The sequence below is a fragment of the Symphalangus syndactylus genome, chromosome 11 (genome assembly GCF_028878055.3).
Source record: "Symphalangus syndactylus isolate Jambi chromosome 11, NHGRI_mSymSyn1-v2.1_pri, whole genome shotgun sequence".
NCBI lineage: Eukaryota > Metazoa > Chordata > Mammalia > Primates > Hylobatidae > Symphalangus > Symphalangus syndactylus.
In genome coordinates this window covers 123,755,152-123,773,819 of record NC_072433.2, presented here as the reverse complement: position 1 = coordinate 123,773,819, position 18,668 = coordinate 123,755,152, and the positions used below count along the sequence as shown (strand labels likewise).

At 42.5% G+C, this 18,668-nt stretch overlaps 1 protein-coding gene across 8 annotated transcripts in view; it reads right to left on the bottom strand.

Annotated features, from left to right (window-relative positions):
• Nucleotides 1–18,668, bottom strand: part of WWOX (WW domain containing oxidoreductase) — a 1,124,776-nt gene that overhangs the window by 789,437 nt on the left and 316,671 nt on the right. For all 8 annotated transcript variants that reach the window (XM_055299642.2, XM_055299646.2, XM_055299643.2 and 5 more), the window contains exon 7: nt 3,369–3,554. In XM_055299642.2, coding sequence (XP_055155617.1) covers nt 3,369–3,554 — 186 coding nt within the window. The remainder of the gene's footprint in view (nt 1–3,368; nt 3,555–18,668) is intronic.

Below are 18,668 nucleotides of genomic sequence, written 5' to 3'. Positions count from 1 at the left end.
GAATCTTGTATTTCTATATATACTGTGGGGGTTTTGCTTTTTGGGTTTTTGTTGTTTCTGAGACAGGGTCTTGCTCTGTCACCCAGGCTGGAGTGCACTGGTGCAATCTCCACTCACTGCAATCTCCAGGTTCAAGCAATTCTCCTGCCTCAGCCTCCCAAAAAGCTGAGATTATAGGCGTGCACCACCACACCTGGCTAATTTTTGTATTTTTAGTAGAGACGGGGTTTTGTCATGCTGGCCAGGCTGATCTCGAACTCTTGAGTGCTGGGATTACAGGCGTGAGCCACTGTGCCTGGCCTATACTGCATTTTTTAAACTAATAATTTTTAATTTTTATTTTAGAGATGGAGTCTCACTCAGTCACCCAGGGTGGAATGCAGTGGCAGGATCAAAGCTTACTGCAACTTCAAACTCCTGGGCTCAAGCCATCCTACCACCTCAGCCTCTTACTAGATGGGATTACAGGCATGTGATACCAAGCCCAATTTCATTGAGGATTTTTAAAATTCCCGCCTAAAAGAATTAGGCTGGATTCTATCTACACAGAAGCTGAGAAACTACGTGTGTGTGTGTGTGTGTGTGTGTGATGGTGTGATGGTGTGATTTCGTGTGTGGTGTGGGGAAGGGCGATTTGGCACTCCATGCAGCTGCAGCCATGGAGGGTTGTTCAACCAGCACTCTGCTCTTTTCATTCTACTTTATTTTTATTTATTTATTTTTTTTTTTGAGACGGAGTTTCGCTCTGTCGCCCAGGCTGGAGTGCAGTGGCGCAATCTCGGCTCACTGCAAGCTCCACCTCCCGGGTTCACGCCATTCTCCTGCCTCAGCCTCTCCGAGTAGCTGGGACTACAGGCGCCCGCCACCACGCCCGGCTAATTTTTTGTATTTTTAGTAGAGACGGGGTTTCACCGTGGTCTCGATCTCCTGACCTCGTGATCCGCCCACCTCGGCCTCCCAAAGTGCTGGGATTACAAGCGTGAGCCACCGCGCCCGGCCTCATTCTACTTTAATTGTTATCTGAAATTTTTTCACAGCAAGGAAGTCAACTTCTCATTTCACCAGGATGTATTTTAGGTATGCAGAAGTTCAATTCCATTGCTCAGATTCCAGATGAGTAACTAAAACACAGTGAAGACACAGGAAGGCTAGTAAGTATTTTGCCTTGGGGCAGTCTAGTATAATATTTTCTGTAAACATAGGACTTTATTTTTTCCCCTAACAGGGGGTCTCGACTCCAAAGAAGAGATTCTGCCAAGGTTGATGGAGGTAATTAGATATCAGCACTTGCATTTTACAGCATGGTTTAGTGCCCTGAGTTCTTGGGTAGTGAGCAAGTGTCTTCACATTCCGCCTCTGCACCAAGTCACCACGCTGGCTCATGGGAGCCAAAGGATGCAATGCGAAGGTCATACACAAGCCAGCCTGGGGAAATTGCCATTTTGTTAAAACACCCTTAAATAACGTGCAAAGAGGCCGGGCATGGTGGCTCACACCTGTAATCACAGCACTTTGGGAAGCCAAGGCGGGCACATCACAAGGTCAAGAGATCGAGACCATCCTGGCCAATGTGGTGAAACCCCCATCTCTACTAAAAACACAAAAATTAGCCGGGCATCGTGGCGGGTGCGTGTGGTCCCAGCTACTTGGCAGGCTGAGGCAGTAGAATCGCTTAAACCTGGAAGTCTGAGGTTGAGGCGAGCTGAGATCACGCCACTGCACTGCAGCCTGGCGACAGAGCAAGACTCCATCTCAAATAATAATAATAATGTGCAAAGAATAATTGGAAAGCATAAAACCAGTGCCAACCATCAGACAGGGGCGAGCCTGACAACATATTTCAGGAAGGCCTCCCTATAAACTAACATACGTCTAATCCAAGAGCCCAAGTCCCTTCCTTTCAAACTAATCTTCTAAATGATGCTAAGATTCACATCTCTGAAGTAGGCATGAATTACACTGTAGTTAAGGAAAGAACAAAGACGTCACACGAAATACCATTTGAGATACAGATTTACAAAGGAGAGTGAGCAGCTGACAATTCAACATAATCTCCCATTAAATACCAGCTCATTTAAACATATCCCGTGGTGCCCTCCACATCTGGTAGATGACTGGGGCTGGCAGATTTATTTCTGGAGCTCTCTCTGCTGCCTGCCCCCACAGTAGCCTCCTTCGCCCCCTAACAGGGCCACTCCACTTTCCTTCACAAACCTGGTGTGATTTGCAAAGATAAGGCTGTCCAGATTTTGTTACCACCTAATTACTAGATGTTTCACGTCTTTTAACACGGGGGAGGATTATTATTGGCATTTACCTTTCATTTCAGCCATCATAAATTTAAAATGGCAAAAGTAAATCTATCTGCAGTGTGTCACTTACACCATAAGCCCCTGTGTTTGGGAGTGATAAAGGGTTCAAGCTAACCCTTGGCTGGTCTCTCTCTTCCAAGTCCCAAGGGTTACATTTTATGGAAGTATGATTAAAAAAATAAGCTTCATTCTGGGTCACTAAAACATTTCAGGACTTAAGACGGAGAACGAGGAGGAAAAAATAGGCCCCTTGCACGTTATTTTTTTTTTTCTAGCTACTCTGCTAAGAGTGTAAGCTCCCCCCACCAAACACACACCAAGCAAATGTGAAAGAGAAATCTCCCTAACACGTATTAAATCCAGCCTCACCCAGCAAGGCCTTTGTCTTTTAGGAGTATTTCTCTCTAGACAAATAGTTGTTTATCCAACTCTAGAAACAAATATGCTGAAAATACGATGAAATTTTCAAATGTCTTTTTCAGTCAATTCAATATTCTCCTAATGGCAATAGGAAAAAAGTGCCATCTGATATTTTAATTGAAATTTTAACCAAAAGAGGCATGGCCAGATTTCTAATATGCTCTAACTACAGTACTTCCCTTTCCACAATTACACAGCTAATGTCTGCATCGAATTCCCTAATTTCTCATTATAAAACAATTGGATTTCATCTCGCAGGCTTTAATTGCATTGTTTCTCCTGCTAGAATAACTGCACATTCTTCTTACTAAGATGTTGAAGTTGTTCAATTACCAATCAATAAAGGTCATGCCATTCAGATTTTATCAATTATTATTCTATCTCTAACCAAAATCAATGAGGAGCTTGAAGTATAGTCGTAAAAACAATCTTCGTTGCTCTAGACAGTCCTTCTAAACAGTCCCCCACAATCACAGGCAAACAAAAAAGACCTGGAAAAATTAAGTGAGCCAAGCTGAGTCCACCCACATGTCTCAAGTAGGACTAATGAAAATTATTTTCAGAATGAGAGCCTTGGGGGAATATTAGCTGGTATGAGAAAGGGGATAAGTGAACAAATATGCAATTCAAACCCACCGATGGGACTCTGACGAGACCACAATGACACGGGCAGGAGCTGAGCGGCACAAAACATCCTGGAGGAGCTGGACAAGGTAGAAGTGCCCCAGATGGTTCACTTGAAAGGTGGTCTCGAGGCCATCTTTGGTGAGACTCCACGGTAGAGCAAAAGTTGCTGCGTTGCACACAAGCACATGAAGAGGCCTGAAAAATAAAATATTCCACGTGATGTGGACATGAACACTACAACCAAGGACAATCCATGCTCCTTCAGGAATGAAAAATTCTTTCTCCGTCTTCTAGATTCCCGCCATTTGGAAATAGGATACCCTAGAATGTCACAAGGCTTTGAGTGGGCAACTGTCCTCCATTGCTGAGGATGGGTGGCTTATTAGGATACAGAACGTTCAGGGTGAAAACCAGGACAGCGGCAGGCAATCCGGAAAGAGTTGTCACCCTAGTTGGAACTCAGGTTCAACCACCTGATTAATTCTGTCTTTCTTAATTCATCCAAGTATCGCTTTGTCTGTAAATCCAAATAGCCCTTAAAATAGTTATGAGTAATAAAGGAGAAATTACGCTGTTAAAAAGGCTGACACAGGGCCGGGCGCAGGGGCTCACGCCTGTAATCCCAGCACTTTGGGAGGCCAAGTCAGGTGGATCATTTGAGGTCAGCAGTTTGAGACCAGCCTGACCAACATGGTAAAACCCCATCTCTATCAAAATACAAAAAAAATTAGCCGGGTGTGGTGGTGTATGTCTGTAATCCCAGCTACTCAGGAGGCTGAGGCCAAAGAATTGCTTGAACCCGGGAGGCAGAGGTTGCAGTGAGCTGAGATCACGCCAGTGCACTCCAGCCTGACCAACAGTGCAAGACTCTATCTCAAAAAAAGAAAAAGGAAAAAAGAAAAAGAAAACAAAACAACTGACACAGGACCCAGCACTTGGTAGGTGCTAAACATAGCAAGGGGGTAAATGCTCGGTCTGAAGAGAATGGCACATGTTGTTTAAGGATACAGAATTTCTTGCAGAGATCAGAGTAAATGAACATTTTATAAAGAAGCCTAGAAATAGGTAAGTAGAAACTTGTCATAATATTCTCTCTTATTTTGTATATGTTTACTTTTTTTTTTTTTTTTTTTTTTTTGCAAGATCTTGCTCTGTCGTTCAGGCTGGAGTGCAGTGGTGTGGTCATAACACTGCAGTCTCAAATTCCCAGGCTGAGACGCTCCGATGCTTCCACCTTAGCCTCCCGAGTAACTGGGATACAGGGACACACCACCATGCATGGTTATTTTATTTCTTTTTTTTTTAATTTTGTAGAGACGCGCTCCCCCTATGTTACCCAGGGTGGTCTTGAGTTCCTGGTCTCAACAATTCTCCTGCCTAGGCCTCACAAACATAGTAAAATTGTTAACAATAAAAGTAAGCCTTTCATGTGAATTAAAAAGCTAAATTCTCAGAAAGCAATTGTATACTTGTGAAAAATGATAGTGTACCAATAACACTTGTACAACAAAATATATACAAGGCTATCCACAGTGTTTCTGAAAAGCTAAAGCAGCAAATTAGAAGTAAACTAAATATATCATTGAGGAATTATTACATTTAGAATATATCCATATGACAGAACACTATGCAGCCATTAAAAATGATAAACAAATCTACTGACCTTATAAAACACTCTGTTATAAAATAAAATTTAATGTATTATATGATCAGACAGAGACACACACAGAAACAGAGAAAGAGACAGACAGTTAGAAAGGTTATAAAAGATATATAAAAATAATGGTGGGCGCGGTGGCTCACGCCTGTAATCTCAGCGCTTTGGGAGGCTAAGGTGGGCAAATCACCAGGTCAGAGTACGAGGCCAGCCTGACCAACATGGTGAAACCTTGTCTCTACTAAAAATACAAAATACAAAAATTAGCCCAGCGTGGTGGCACATACCTGTAATCTCAGCTACTTGGGAGGCTAAGGCAGGAGAATCACTTCAACCCAGGAGGCGGAGGTTGTAGTGAGCCGACATCATGCCACTGCACTCCAGCCTGGGCAACAGAGACAGACTCCATCTTAAAATAATAATAATTATATATATGGCTGGGCACAGTGACTCACCTCTGAAATTCCAGCACTTTGGGAGGCTGAGGCAGGATAACTGCTTGAGCTCAGTATTCAAAACCAGCCTGAGCAACACAGCAAGACCCCATCTCAACAACCACCACCAGAAAGTGAGCTAGGTGTGGTGGTGTGTGCCTGTAGTCGCAGCTACTTGGAAGGTTAAGATAGGAGGATTACTTGAGCCCAGGAGTTCGAGGCTGCATTGAGCTATAATCATATCCCTGCATGCATCAGAGCAAGACTCTGTTTCCAAATCAAAAAAAAGAAAGACACTTTTCACATCGCAGCCTAAGAGTTACAAGGTTTTAAAAAACAAACATTGGCACGCAGTAAAGGGAAACATAAAAATCTTTACAGAAATTAAAATATTCTGCTTTCTAAAAAAGTGAAACAAAAGTGACTAATATATGCAATCATACAGAGGCCCCATATTTTTACCATACAAAGAGCTCTTACAAATCTATGAGACAAACACGTATCTTCGTAACAGTCTAACAGAAACAATGACAGACATGAGAAATTTTATAAAGCTAGATTACAAATAACCAGTGCAATACTCAACACGTCCAACTACACTAGTAGTAAATATTAAAATATTTTCTATCAAATTAGCATATTTATTCATACTATTATGTTTGTATCATCTTGTATAAAGTTTGGTGGGAATATATACTCCTGCACCCTGGATATTAACTTGAAAACATGTATCATGAGAATGGAAAGGTTCGACACGGCGCGGCGGCTCACGCTTGTAATCCCAGCACTTTGGGAGGCCGAGGCGGGTGGATCACGAGGTCAGGAGATCGAGACCACGATGAAACCCCGTCTCTACTAAAAAAAAAATACAAAAAATTAGCCGGGCGTGGTGGCAGGCGCCTGTAGTCCCAGCTACTTGGAGAGGCTGAGGCAGGAGAATGGCGTGAACCCGGGAGGCAGAGCTTGCAGTGAGCCAAGATTGTGCCACTGCACTCCAGCCTGGGTGACAGAGCAAGACTCCATCTCAAAAAAAAAAAAAAGAATTGAAAGATTCACATTATTTCACCAAGTAATCCTGTTTCCAAGCAGTAAACCATGTACGTAGCAGGGGCAGCAGAAATGGCGCAGTTAATACCACTAGTGAGAAGTGTTTTATCATTGATAATATTTAGAATTATCAGCACATGATCGTAAAAAGCAGATCAAGTTTTAGCCAGCTTTACTGTTTTTCCATTCTATACAAAATGCTTCCCCACTTTACCTGCACCTGGGGCAGACCATTCCTGTAGCTACCTCCCATCCTTTTGATATGCCACTGCCTTATAGTGGATTGAATGGTAGGAATCTGTCAGTTGAATGGTACCTGCCCGCCCCATTGCTTCCACAGTGGGTTGAATGGTAGGGATCTGTGAATGTGACCTTATTTGGAAAAAGGGTCTTTGTAAGTGTGATTAACTCCCACATCTTTTTTTTTTTTTTTTTCCCGTGAGACGGAGTCTCGCTCTGTCGCCCAGTCTGGAGTGCAGTGGTGCAATCTCGGCTCACTGCAAGCTCTGCCTCCCGGGTTCACGACATTCTCCTGCCTCAGCCTCTCCGAGTAGCTGGGACTACAGGCGCCCGCCACCACACCCGGCTAATTTTTTTGCATTTTTAGTAGAGACGGGGTTTCACCGTGGTCTCGATCTCCTGATCTCGTGATCCGTCCACCTCGGCCTCCCAAAGTGCTGGGATTACGAGCGTGAGCCACCGAGCCCGGCAACTCCCACATCTTGAAATAAGATCCTCTCGGATTAAGGTGGGCCTTAAATCCAATGACAGGACTATCCTTACAAAAGAAAAGGGGAGAAGGAACACCCACAGAGAAGGAGATGGAAAGACAGAGATTAGAGTGACTTAGATAAAAGCCAAGAAATTCCAAAGACGGCTGGCAGTCATGAGAAGCTAGGAGAAAGGCATGGAACAGAGATGCTCCTTCGAGCCTCCAGAAGGAGCCCGCGCTGCAGACCACTTGATTTCACATGTTTGGTCTCTGAAACTGTAAGAGACTAAAATTCTGTTGTTTCGAGGCACTCAATCTGTGGTAATTTGTTGTAATACCTTTAGAAAACTAATATAGCTTCCAAGATTATTTCGTAATATTCAAAATTCGTATACAAGTTTATGCCCAAGAATCCATAATGACACATCAACTAAAATTATAAAATTATATATGAACTAGAAGCAATCTAACATCCAATAACAGAGCAGTGGATAAATAATGATTAAGCCAGAGGTTCCCCAACTTTCTCAATTTAATTGAAAAGGCAGGAAATTAAATTTAATATGTGTGATTCATACCCCATACCCCACCAAAAGATTTCCAGATATACAGTCAGGATTACTTTTTTTCCTATTTCCTGTTTATGGTTTTTGGTATTTTCCAACTTTTCTACCATAAGCATAAACTAATTTATTAAAGAACTTTACTGAAATATAAGGCACATACCATAAAATCTACCTATGTACACTGTACAACTGTTTTAGTATACTCAAATAATTGTACAACCATAACTACATTCTAATTTTATAGCACTTTTTTAACTCAAAAAAAAAAAAAAAAAAAACCATTAGCAATCACTAGCCACCCACTACCCACCTACACTTTTATCCCCAAAACACCATCAGTGTACTTTCTGTCCTATAGATTCGCCTAGTTCGGACATTTTATATACTAAATGGAACCATACAATACATAGTCTTTTGTGACTGGCTTCTGTCCCTTGGCATGATGTTTGCAGGGTTCATCCATATTGTAGCATATATCAGTAATTCATTTCTTTTTAATGGGCAAATAATATTCCATTATATGAATATACCATCCTTTCTTTATCTATTCACCCATGATGGATATTTGGATTGTTTCTATTTATTGGCTATTAGGAATATCACTACTATGTACATTCATTTGTAAGATGCTATGGAAATGCATGTTTTCATTTCTCTTGAGGATACATCTAGGACTGGGATTGGTGGGTCATATGGTAACTCAATGTTTAACTTTTTGAAGAATGGCCAAACTGTTCCCAGTGTGGCCATACAATTTTACATTTCCACCAGGACTGTATTTGAACTTTCATCTCTCCATGTCTTTGTAAGTATTTGTTATCTGACTTTCTTATTTTAGCCATCCTAATAAGAAGTGGAATCTCATTGTGGCTTTCATCTGCATTTCCCTAATGACTAATGACGTTGAACATCTTTTATGTATTCACTGGCAATTCGTGTATCATATTTGGAGGAATATCTATTTAGATTTTATGCTCATTTTTTCACTGAGTTTTTATTATTGAATTGTAAAAGTTCTTTATTCTAGATACAAATCCCTTATTTGATATTTAATTTCTAAGTATTTCCCCCATTCTGTAGGTCATCTGTACACTTTCTTGATGGTATCATTTGCAGCACAAACACTTTTCATTCTGGATCATTCTGGATATTTTTCTTTTGTCACTTGTGCTGTCGGGGTTGTATCTAAGAAATCATTGTCTAAGCCAACATCACAAAAATATACTCCTATGTTTGCTTCTAAGAGTTGTATAGTTTTAGCTCTTACATTTAAGTCTCTGATCCCCCCCCTTTTTTTTTTGCTATTTTTTTCTGTGTAGTTTATGCAAGTGTGATCTAACCTCATGCTTTTGCATGGGGATACCAGTTGGTTCTAGCATCATTGTTGAAAAGACTATTTTGAATTGTCTTGGCATCCTTGCTGAAAATCAATTCAGAATATACATGGATTCATTTCTGGACTCTCAAGGCGATTTTATTATCTATAGATCTATTCTTATGCCGATACGACACTGTCTTTATTACTGAGGATTTATAGAAAGTTTTGAAATTGAGAAATGGAAGCCCTCCAATCCTCTTCTTTTTCAAGCTTGTTTTGGTTATTCAGGTTCCTTTGCATTCATATACAAAACGTAGGATCAGCTTTTCAATTTCTGCAAAAAAGTCAACTGAAATTTTAATAGAGATTGCACTAAATTTGTAGATAATTTGGAGAGTTTGGTCAGCTATACAATATTAAATCTTCTGCTCCATGAACATGGGATGCCTTCATTGCTAGTATATAGAAATACAATTGACTTATGCATATTAAACTTTTATCCTACTTTTATCCTGGCTGAACTTGTTAAATATTTTTTTAGTACACTTCTAGGATTTTCTACAGATAAGGTGATTTCATTTGCAAATAAAGATAGGTTTACTTCTTTTCACTCTGGATCTTTTTTTTCATCTTTTCTTCTTTTTTGCTCAATTGATCTAGCTAGGATTTCTAGTACAATATTAAAGTGATGAGAGTGAATATCCTTGTCTCATTTCTTGATCTTAAGGGAATGGTACTCCATCTTTGAGCATTAAGTATGATGTCATTTGTGGGTTTTTTGCAGATGCCCTTTATTGAGTTGAGAAAATGCCACTTTGCTCCAAGTTTACTAAAAGTTTTCATCACGAAATAGTGCTAGACCTTTTTACAACGTGTTTTTACGTACGTATTGAGAGGATCTTTTATTCTACTATTATGGTATATTATATTGACTGATTTTTTAGTATAAAACCAACCGTGAATTCTTTGGATAAATTTCACTTAGTCATAATGTACAATTCTTTGTATATGTGGCTGCATTTGGCTTGCTAGCATTTTGTACAAATTTGTTGCATCTCTATTCCTAAGTGAAAGTGATCTCAAGTTTCCTTTTCTTGTGATATCTTTGTCTGGTTCTGTTGTCAGAGTAATAGTGGCTTCATAGAGTTGGTTGGAAAGTGTTTCCTCCTGTTTTTTTAAAATGAGTTTGTGGAAAATTGGTATTAATTTTTTTTTTTTTTTTTTTTTGAGACAGAGTCTCACTCTGTTGCCTGCCCAGGCTGGAGTGCAGTGGCGCAATCTTGGCTCACTGCAAGCTCCGCCTCCCGGGTTCACCTCATTTTCCTGCCTCAGCCTCCCAAGTGGCTGGGCCTACAGGTGCCCGCCACCACGCCCCACTAATCTTGTTTTTGTATTTTAAGTAGAGACGGGGTTTCACCACGTTAGCCAGGATGGTCTTGATCTCCTGACCTCGTGATCCACCCACCTCGGCCTCCCAAAGTGTTGGGATTACAGGCGTGAGCCACCGTTCCTGGCTGGTATTAATTCTTTTTTTTTTTTTTTTTTTTGAGACGGAGTCTCGCTCTGTCGCCCAGGCTGGAGTGCAGTGGTGCAATCTCGGCTCACTGCAAGCTCCGCCTCCCGGGTTCATGCCATTCTCCTGCCTCAGCCTCTCCGAGTAGCTGGGACTACAGGCCCCCGCCACCACGCCCAGCTAATTTTTTGTATTTTTAGTAGAGACGGGGTTTCACCGTGGTCTCGATCTCCTGACCTTGTGATCCGCCTGCCTCGGCCTCCCAAAGTGCTGGGATTACAAGCGTGAGCCACCGCGCCCGGCCCCTGGCTGGTATTAATTCTTTAAGCGCTTGCTGGAAAGCAATGATTAATCTTTTAACTAGAAAAACGTATTTAATCACTGTTGTTGTTTAAAGTATTCATCCAAATCTTATTATCACTGGGTAATCTGGATCTCATTAAGGAATAATTCATTCTGTTGCCTCATCTGTTTTCCCACCCATCCCCTACCTAAAACCTGAAAAGTCATGCTGTGGTTGGGGTCAGCTGTATTTATTTGAGAACACCCGTTTTCCACATACGGTGCCCACTACAGTTGTCAATACACAGTCCCTCAATAGCCCAGCTACTCTCTGAAGAGATAGGCACAAATGCTTTGTAGCACCAAGCCTACGTGTAACACTCATTAGACTCTGCTTCAAATCAAAGCAGAATCTACTAATTTGTAGCAGGGATAATTCATACATTGTAGTAACACAGGACCATTGCTAAAAACCTTGCGGGGAAGAGGGAAAGATGGGCAAAGTGAAGAGAGACTAACATTTGAGCTCCTTTCAGGTTGCATCTGAAATATTTCGCTCACTTTTCCAGGGCTGTTAATTCTTTCCTTTTTTGAGTACAAACTATGGGTTAGGCACTTTTTAAGAGCTTTTTAGGAACCGCAGGTGACATATATTATGATTGCCGTTTACAGACAGAAATGAACTATCAGAAATACCTAACATAGTCCAGGTATGGTGGCTCATGCCTGTAATCTCAGCACGTTGGGAGGCCAAGACAGGAGCATCTTTTGGGCTCAGGGGTTCAAGACCAACCTGGACAACATAGCAAGACCTCATGTCTACAAAAAATTAAAAACTCACAACTAAAAAGAAAAAAAAAAATTGCCAGTGGCAAGCACCTGCAGTCTTGGCTACTTGGGAAGCTGAGGTGGGAGGATCTCTTGAACCTGGAAGGTTGTGGCTGCAGTGAGCTGTAATCATCCCACTGTTCTCCAGCCTGGGTAACTGAGGAAGAGCAACATCCTGTCTCAAAAAGAAAAAATAGCTAATATAAAGAAGCAAATACACACACACACACACATAAAAAGGGTCACCTGACTTCAAGGCTACTGCACAATACCTTCTGTCTTACATAAGCTCCCTGGAATAGACAGAGCCAAGTTCTTAGAGAAACTGGAGCTCAGCCATGTTACTTTCCTTACCTGACTCATGGCCAGTTAGTTCACCCCTGTGAACCTGTGTTCTCCCCTGTAAACTCAATATACTGCTCCCATGGTTGTGAGGAGTAAAGCCCCAGTATCTTGCTGGCCTGCCAGGTTAGGTAATTGTTATCTCCTTTGTCTATTTATCCTTCACTTTCATCCACAAGACAAAATTAAATTCCTCAAAGACAGTTTCTGCAGTGTTTACCTATCTTTAAGACAGGCCTGGTCATTGGGAATTTTAACTTCATACTTCTCAGTAACAACAATATCTATTCTAGTTACCTTTATCCTTCCCTGTACATTTTCTCAAGAAAACGCAAACCTCAGCAAACCAAGGAGCTTGCTACCAAAGACTTAGGCCTGGAGGCAAGAAACCACAGAGGACCTGGGCAAACCCTTTCCTGTCTCACCAAATTTTAATACTCTTCATTAATGTTAATTGCACAACACCAGAGGCAAAATATGTATCCTGTACCTAAAACTTGTCACCTCTATTAATTAAAAACAGGCTTATGGAATATGAAACTATAAAGTGCTTGACTTTGTTTTAATTGTAAAGACACTTAATTGGCTTGTACAAAAGGAAAAGAATTGCTTTTGCCTCACTTTAATGAGGTTTTTATTATTCAAATGGCACATTTTGCTCAGTTTTGACTAAAAGCCATTGCAATTCAAAAGGCTCTGAGATGATGAATATTTACAGACTATCAAAAGGAAAAGTTCAAACTATAAAGACAGAATGGAAACAAAAATAATATCCTTCCAAAAACTGATGTTACTAGTCAGCATTTTAAGGGGCTGATTTTTTTTCTTCTTCTTGGGTGGATTCTCATCTGTGAGAGGTGATGAAGGGCAGAAAAGGTTGTCCTCCTTGTTTAGAGCCTGAGATTCCAACGGAGGGCAGCGTGCAGGTGTCCATGACTCTCATTTACCCACAGATAAAGCCCCTCCACCTTTCTGATGAGTGGCCCCATGGCATTCTCTGTGTCTGCCGACTGTGGGGATGGTATTTACGAACCAGCAACCCCTTCAACTGGAGCCAATGTATTCCTTCTGGGCCAGAGGACATCCCCTCAGTAGTTAAGGTGGTAGTGGTGGGGGCGGGGGTTGTCATAAATGAGAGTGATAATGAGCCAACATTCCTCATGACAGAGCCAGGCTTTCTGGCAAGAGTGGACTCAGGTGGGACTTCCTACTGCAAAGGGACCAGCTCCTTCCCTTTTTTAACTCCTCAGGATCCCTACCACTGACTACCCCGTCTCTTTCTAGCATTTTCTATCTTTCTGAAACCCCCTTTGTGAAATAACAACTGAGGAAATTAAATCTAACCTAACAGACTCCATCATGTCCTTAGTCTCACAGGTTTCTCAGAAGCATTTAAACCAGAGCGACTCCATTTTGAATAACGGCTCGGTAAAATAAGATTGAGACCTACTGGGCTGCATTCCCCGGAGGTTAGGCATTCTAAGTTACAAGATAAGATAGGAGGTCAGCACAAGATACAGGTCATAAAAACCTTGCTGATAAAACAGTTTGCAGTAAAGAAGCCAGCCAAAACCCACCAAAACAAAGATGGCAACGACCTTTGGTCACCCTTACTACTCATTATACCCTAATATGAATCCATTAGCATGCTAAGAGACATCCCCACCAGCACCATGACAGCGGACACATGCCATGGCAACATCAAGAAGTTACCCTATATGGTCTAAAAAGGGGAGGAACCCTCACTTCCAGGAAGTGCCTACCCCTTTCCTTGAAAATCCATGAGTAATCTACCCCTTGTTTATAGTTATATATAATATATATTACATATATTATATTGTATTATAATTTATATATTTTATTAAAATATAATATATTATAGCTAATCAATAATTAACTATAGATATCCTCAGTCCAACAGCCAAAGTTGCTGCTCTGCCTATGGAGGAGCCATTCTTTTATTCCTTTACTTTCTTAATAAAGTTACTTTAATTTTATGGACTCCCCCCCAATTCTTTCTTGCCCAAGATCCAAGAACTCTCTCTTGGGGTCTGGATTGGGACCCGTTTCTGGTAAATGGTTAGTTGTCTTTGGTCACTCCTGGGCATAGGCCAAGCTAACTTTGGGAGAAATTTCGTTTATAGTTTAAATAACAGCTTTTCCCCCAAAACTAAGCTGTTCCTGTAAAATGAATGAAAGGCCACCACGTTACGATAAGAGAGACTTCAGTTTTAAATAATTACCAGCCATTATTCCAGAGGTCACAAGATTTGCAACTTTCTCAATTATTCCTGCAGATAACATCACTGTTGTAGAACCTAAGATTGGCTTTTGAGATGTCTTTTCAGACTTCTGCATTTCTTTTATTTATTTATTTTTTTCAGACAGTTTCACTCTGCATTGCAGGCTGGAGTGCAGTGGCACAACTGGCTCACTGCAATCTCCACCTCCCAGGCTGAAGTGATTCTCATGCCTCAACCTCCCAAGTAGCTGGGATTACAGGTGCATGCCACCATGCCCAGCTAATTTTTGTATTTTTAGTAGATGCAGGGTTTCACCACAATGGCCAGACTGGTCTTGAACTCCTGACCTCAAGTGATCTGCCCACCTCTGTTACACGTGTCCATGTCAAGAGACCACCAAGCAGGCTTTGTGTGAGCAATAAAGCTTTTTAATCAACTGGGTGCAGTCAGAGTGAATCTGAAAAAGGAGTCAGCAAAGGGAAATTGGGGTGGGGCAGTTTTATAGGATTTGGGTGGGTAGTGGAAAATTACAGTTAAAGGGGATTTTCTCTTCAGGCAGGGGCGGGGGTCACAAGGTGCTCAGTGGGGGAGCTCCCGAGAATCAATGTCCAGGAGAAGGAATGTCACAAGGTCAACTGATCAGTTAGGGTGGGGCAGGAACAAATCACACTGATGGAATGTCATCAGTTAAGGCAAGAACTGGCTATTTCACTTTTGTGGTTCTTCAGTTCTTTCAGGCCATCTGGATGTATATGTGCAGGTCACAGGGGTTATGATGGCTCAGCTTGGGCTCAGAGGCCTGACAACCTCAGCCTCCCAAAGTACTGGGATTACAGGGGTACGCCATTGCACGAGCCAGATTTTTGCATTTCTGACAACAGGGTGGCCCCACCTGGACCTGCCAACTAGTCCTGTAGCCCCCACCCAGGAACTGAGTCAGCATGGGAGGGCACCTTCAATTCCCTGTGATTTCATCTTCAAGCCATCCAATCAGTGTCAGGCCTCTGAGCCCAAGCTAAGCCATCATATCCCCAGTGACCTGCATGTATACATCCAGATGGCCTGAAGCAACTGAAGATCCACAAGAGAAGTGAAAGTAGCCTTAACTGATGACATCCCACCATTGTGATTTGTTTCTGTCCCACCCTAACTGATCAATGTACTTTGTAATCTCCCCCACCCTTAAGAAGGTTCTTTATAATTCTCTCCACCCCTCAGAATGTACTTTGTGAGATCCACCCCCTGCCCACAAAACACTGTTCCTAACTCTACCGCCTATCCCAAAACCTGTAAGAACTAATGCTAATCCCATCACCCTTTGCTGACTCCTTTTTGGGACTCCGCCCACCTGCACCCAGGTGAAATAAACAGCCTTGCTGTTCACACAAACCCTGTTTGGTGATCTCTTCACATGGACCCCTGAGACAATCAGCACTGCCGAATCACTCACTGGCTCCCTATCCACCACATTTCTCCTTAAAGACTCCGATCCCTGAATTTTCAGGGAGATTGATTTGAGTAACAAAACTCCGGTTTCCCATACGGCTGGCTCTGTGTGGATTAAACTTTCTCTATTTGCAGTACCCCTGTCTTGATAAATCAGCTCTGTCCAGCCAGCAGGAAAGGAGAACCCATTAGGCGGTGACATTTTCCTCTCCACTGCCTCATTCTTGCTGCGCGTCAGCTCAATCCGATCTTTCCGACCATCAGGTAAGGAAAAATCAGAACAGAAGGAAAGAAATGCAGAGAACAGGGTAAAAAAGACAAGGGCTGGAAAGAGAAAAAAAGGATATTCACTTGACCTAGGCAGGTTGCACTAGCCTCTCTCTTCCCATTTATGGTCTATAGTTTTGAAATATTCATCTCCATTCAGTCTCCTTCCCTGCCCCAAATGAACTTCTCGTCATCAGCTGAATGAATTCCATTCTATCACCATCCAGAACCTCTCAAAGCTGCCTGGAGAGCAGTGGCTTCTCAATCAATAAATCTAGCAACCTCCTCTCTGCTAAGACTAGACTGCCCTGTTGCAGAGGATCCTGCTCCTCCCTCACTTCTGGCTCACTTTCCTGTCTTCGCTTCTGTGATACCATCCACTCTTGGACCTCCCAATGCCACTACCGTTCCATTTTTTGTCTCCTCCAACCCTTCCTCTTTTGCCCATTGTTCCATCATCAATCTCTTGCTCTGTCGCCCAGGCTGGAGTGCAGTGGCGCGATCTCGGCTCACTGCAAGCTTTGCCTCCTGGGTTCACGCCATTCTCCTGCCTCAGCCTCTCCGAGTAGCTGGGACTACAGGCACCAGCCACCACGCTCGGCTAATTTTTTTTTGTATTTTAGTAGAGACGGGGTTTCACCGTGGTCTCGATCTCCTGACCTCGTGATCCGCCCGCCTCGGCCTCCCAAAGCGCTGGGATTACAAGACTGAGCCACCGCACCCGGCATCAATCTCTTTTGATTCCATCTCTAAAATCTTCCCTGCAGCACTTTCTTCCCAACCCATGACTCCAAACAAAACCTCCATGAAGACTTCAAACCCTTACCTCTAGCCACTGTATTCTTTCCAAGTTCCAGAATCTCATTCCCACCTGTCAGTCTTATTTTCCTGGATAACTTCCCACAAATTCAGGGTCAACATGCCTAAATCTAAACTCTTCATCTTCTCTCCTCACATCTCCTCCCCTTCCTGATACCCTTTATTTCTGTAATGGCTGATATTTGCAAACGAGTCACCTGATTACAAATACTTAGGAAAACAATGTGCTATCCCATCTTCTCCTTTAGTCTCCGTGACTGGCCAGTCAGTATCAGTAGGCTCATTAGGAACCCCTAATATACCGTCCCATCCCTTACATCTCCACAGAGGTAGGCACTACCTCTGGAGCATGAACTCCTCCAGGTAACTGTCCATTGCTGGAGGGCACCCTCATATCTGGGAAGTCATCACCCCCACACACATGCTCTGTTGACAAGGAGGACAACTCGGTGATACAATTCCTTCTCCAGAGCTCCCCACAGACTCAGGCTGAAACAGATTTCCAGTAGAAACCAAAGCCTGCTTCCCTCTCCGCTCTCTTCTGGGAACAGTCCCCTAATAGATCACATGAACAAGAATCCCCATCCCAGGCTCAGCTGCTAGGATCACCAACGTAAGACAACAACTCCATGTCACTCCATGTTTCTAGCTCTGTTCCTTTTAGGTGTAATCACTGCAATAGCCCACACCTGGTCTTCTCGCCTCTACATTCTCCTACTTGACTTTTTATGAATACTGGTAAAAGCCTAGTTAAACTTACTAAAATACTATTCTAATCTTAGCTACCCATTCTCAAAAACTTTTAATGGTTCCTAAATGTCTGCTAAATTAAACACAAACGCATCCTGACATTCAGGTCCTTCTGAGCAACAGCCACAACTACACCCCTCTCTCCTTAAGCTCCAGGCAGGCTGAGTCATCCACTGCCCCATGGATGAATATACCCCTCACTTGATTAGGTCTGGGTCTTTATTCGTGCCATTCCCTCTGTCAAACTCCTAATTGTTCTTCAAGGTTTTGCTCAAATATTATTTCACTGAAGAAATTTTCCTTCTAATCAACACCTTCATTAGCCCTCTTTAAAATCCATTAGCAATATGTAAACACACGATGGCATATTACTCAACATTAAAAAGAAGCAAACTACTACTAATGGATAGAATAATATGGATCTCAAACGCACTGTCCTAGGCAGGGTCACAATGACTCCCAATGCTCCCTGCTTCCTGGTATTCATACTTTTGTGTAATCCCCTCACCTCGAGGGTGGGTTAGACCTAGCAATTTGCTTCTAACCAACAGAATATAGAAAAAATGATGGGCAATTCTTCTGAGATTAGTTTACAAAAAGACGCTGGCTTCTGTATCACTCCTGTTCTTGCTCTCTTGCTTACTCAATCCAATGGAAGCTAACTGCTGTGTTATCAACTGCCCCATGGAGAGGCCCACACGGCAGGGAACTGAGGTTGGCCTCTGGTCAACAGTCAGGAATTATAGCTTTCAGTTTAATGCTCATGAGGAACTGACCTCTGCCAACAGCCACGCATGATGTTAGGTGCTTTCATAGTCAAGCCTTGAGATGACCTTGGCCCCAGCTAACTTTTTTTTTTTTTTTTTTTTCCCGAGATGGGGCCTTGCTCTTTCACCCAGGCTGGAGTGCAGTGGTGTGATCTCAGCTCACCACAACCTCCGCCTCTTGTTTTGAAGCTATTCTTCTACCTCAGCCTCCCAAGTAACTGGGATTGCATGCATGTGCCACCATGCCCAACTAATTTTTGTACTTTTAGTATGGCGTTTCACCATGTTGGCCAGGTTGCTCTCAAACTCCTGACCTCA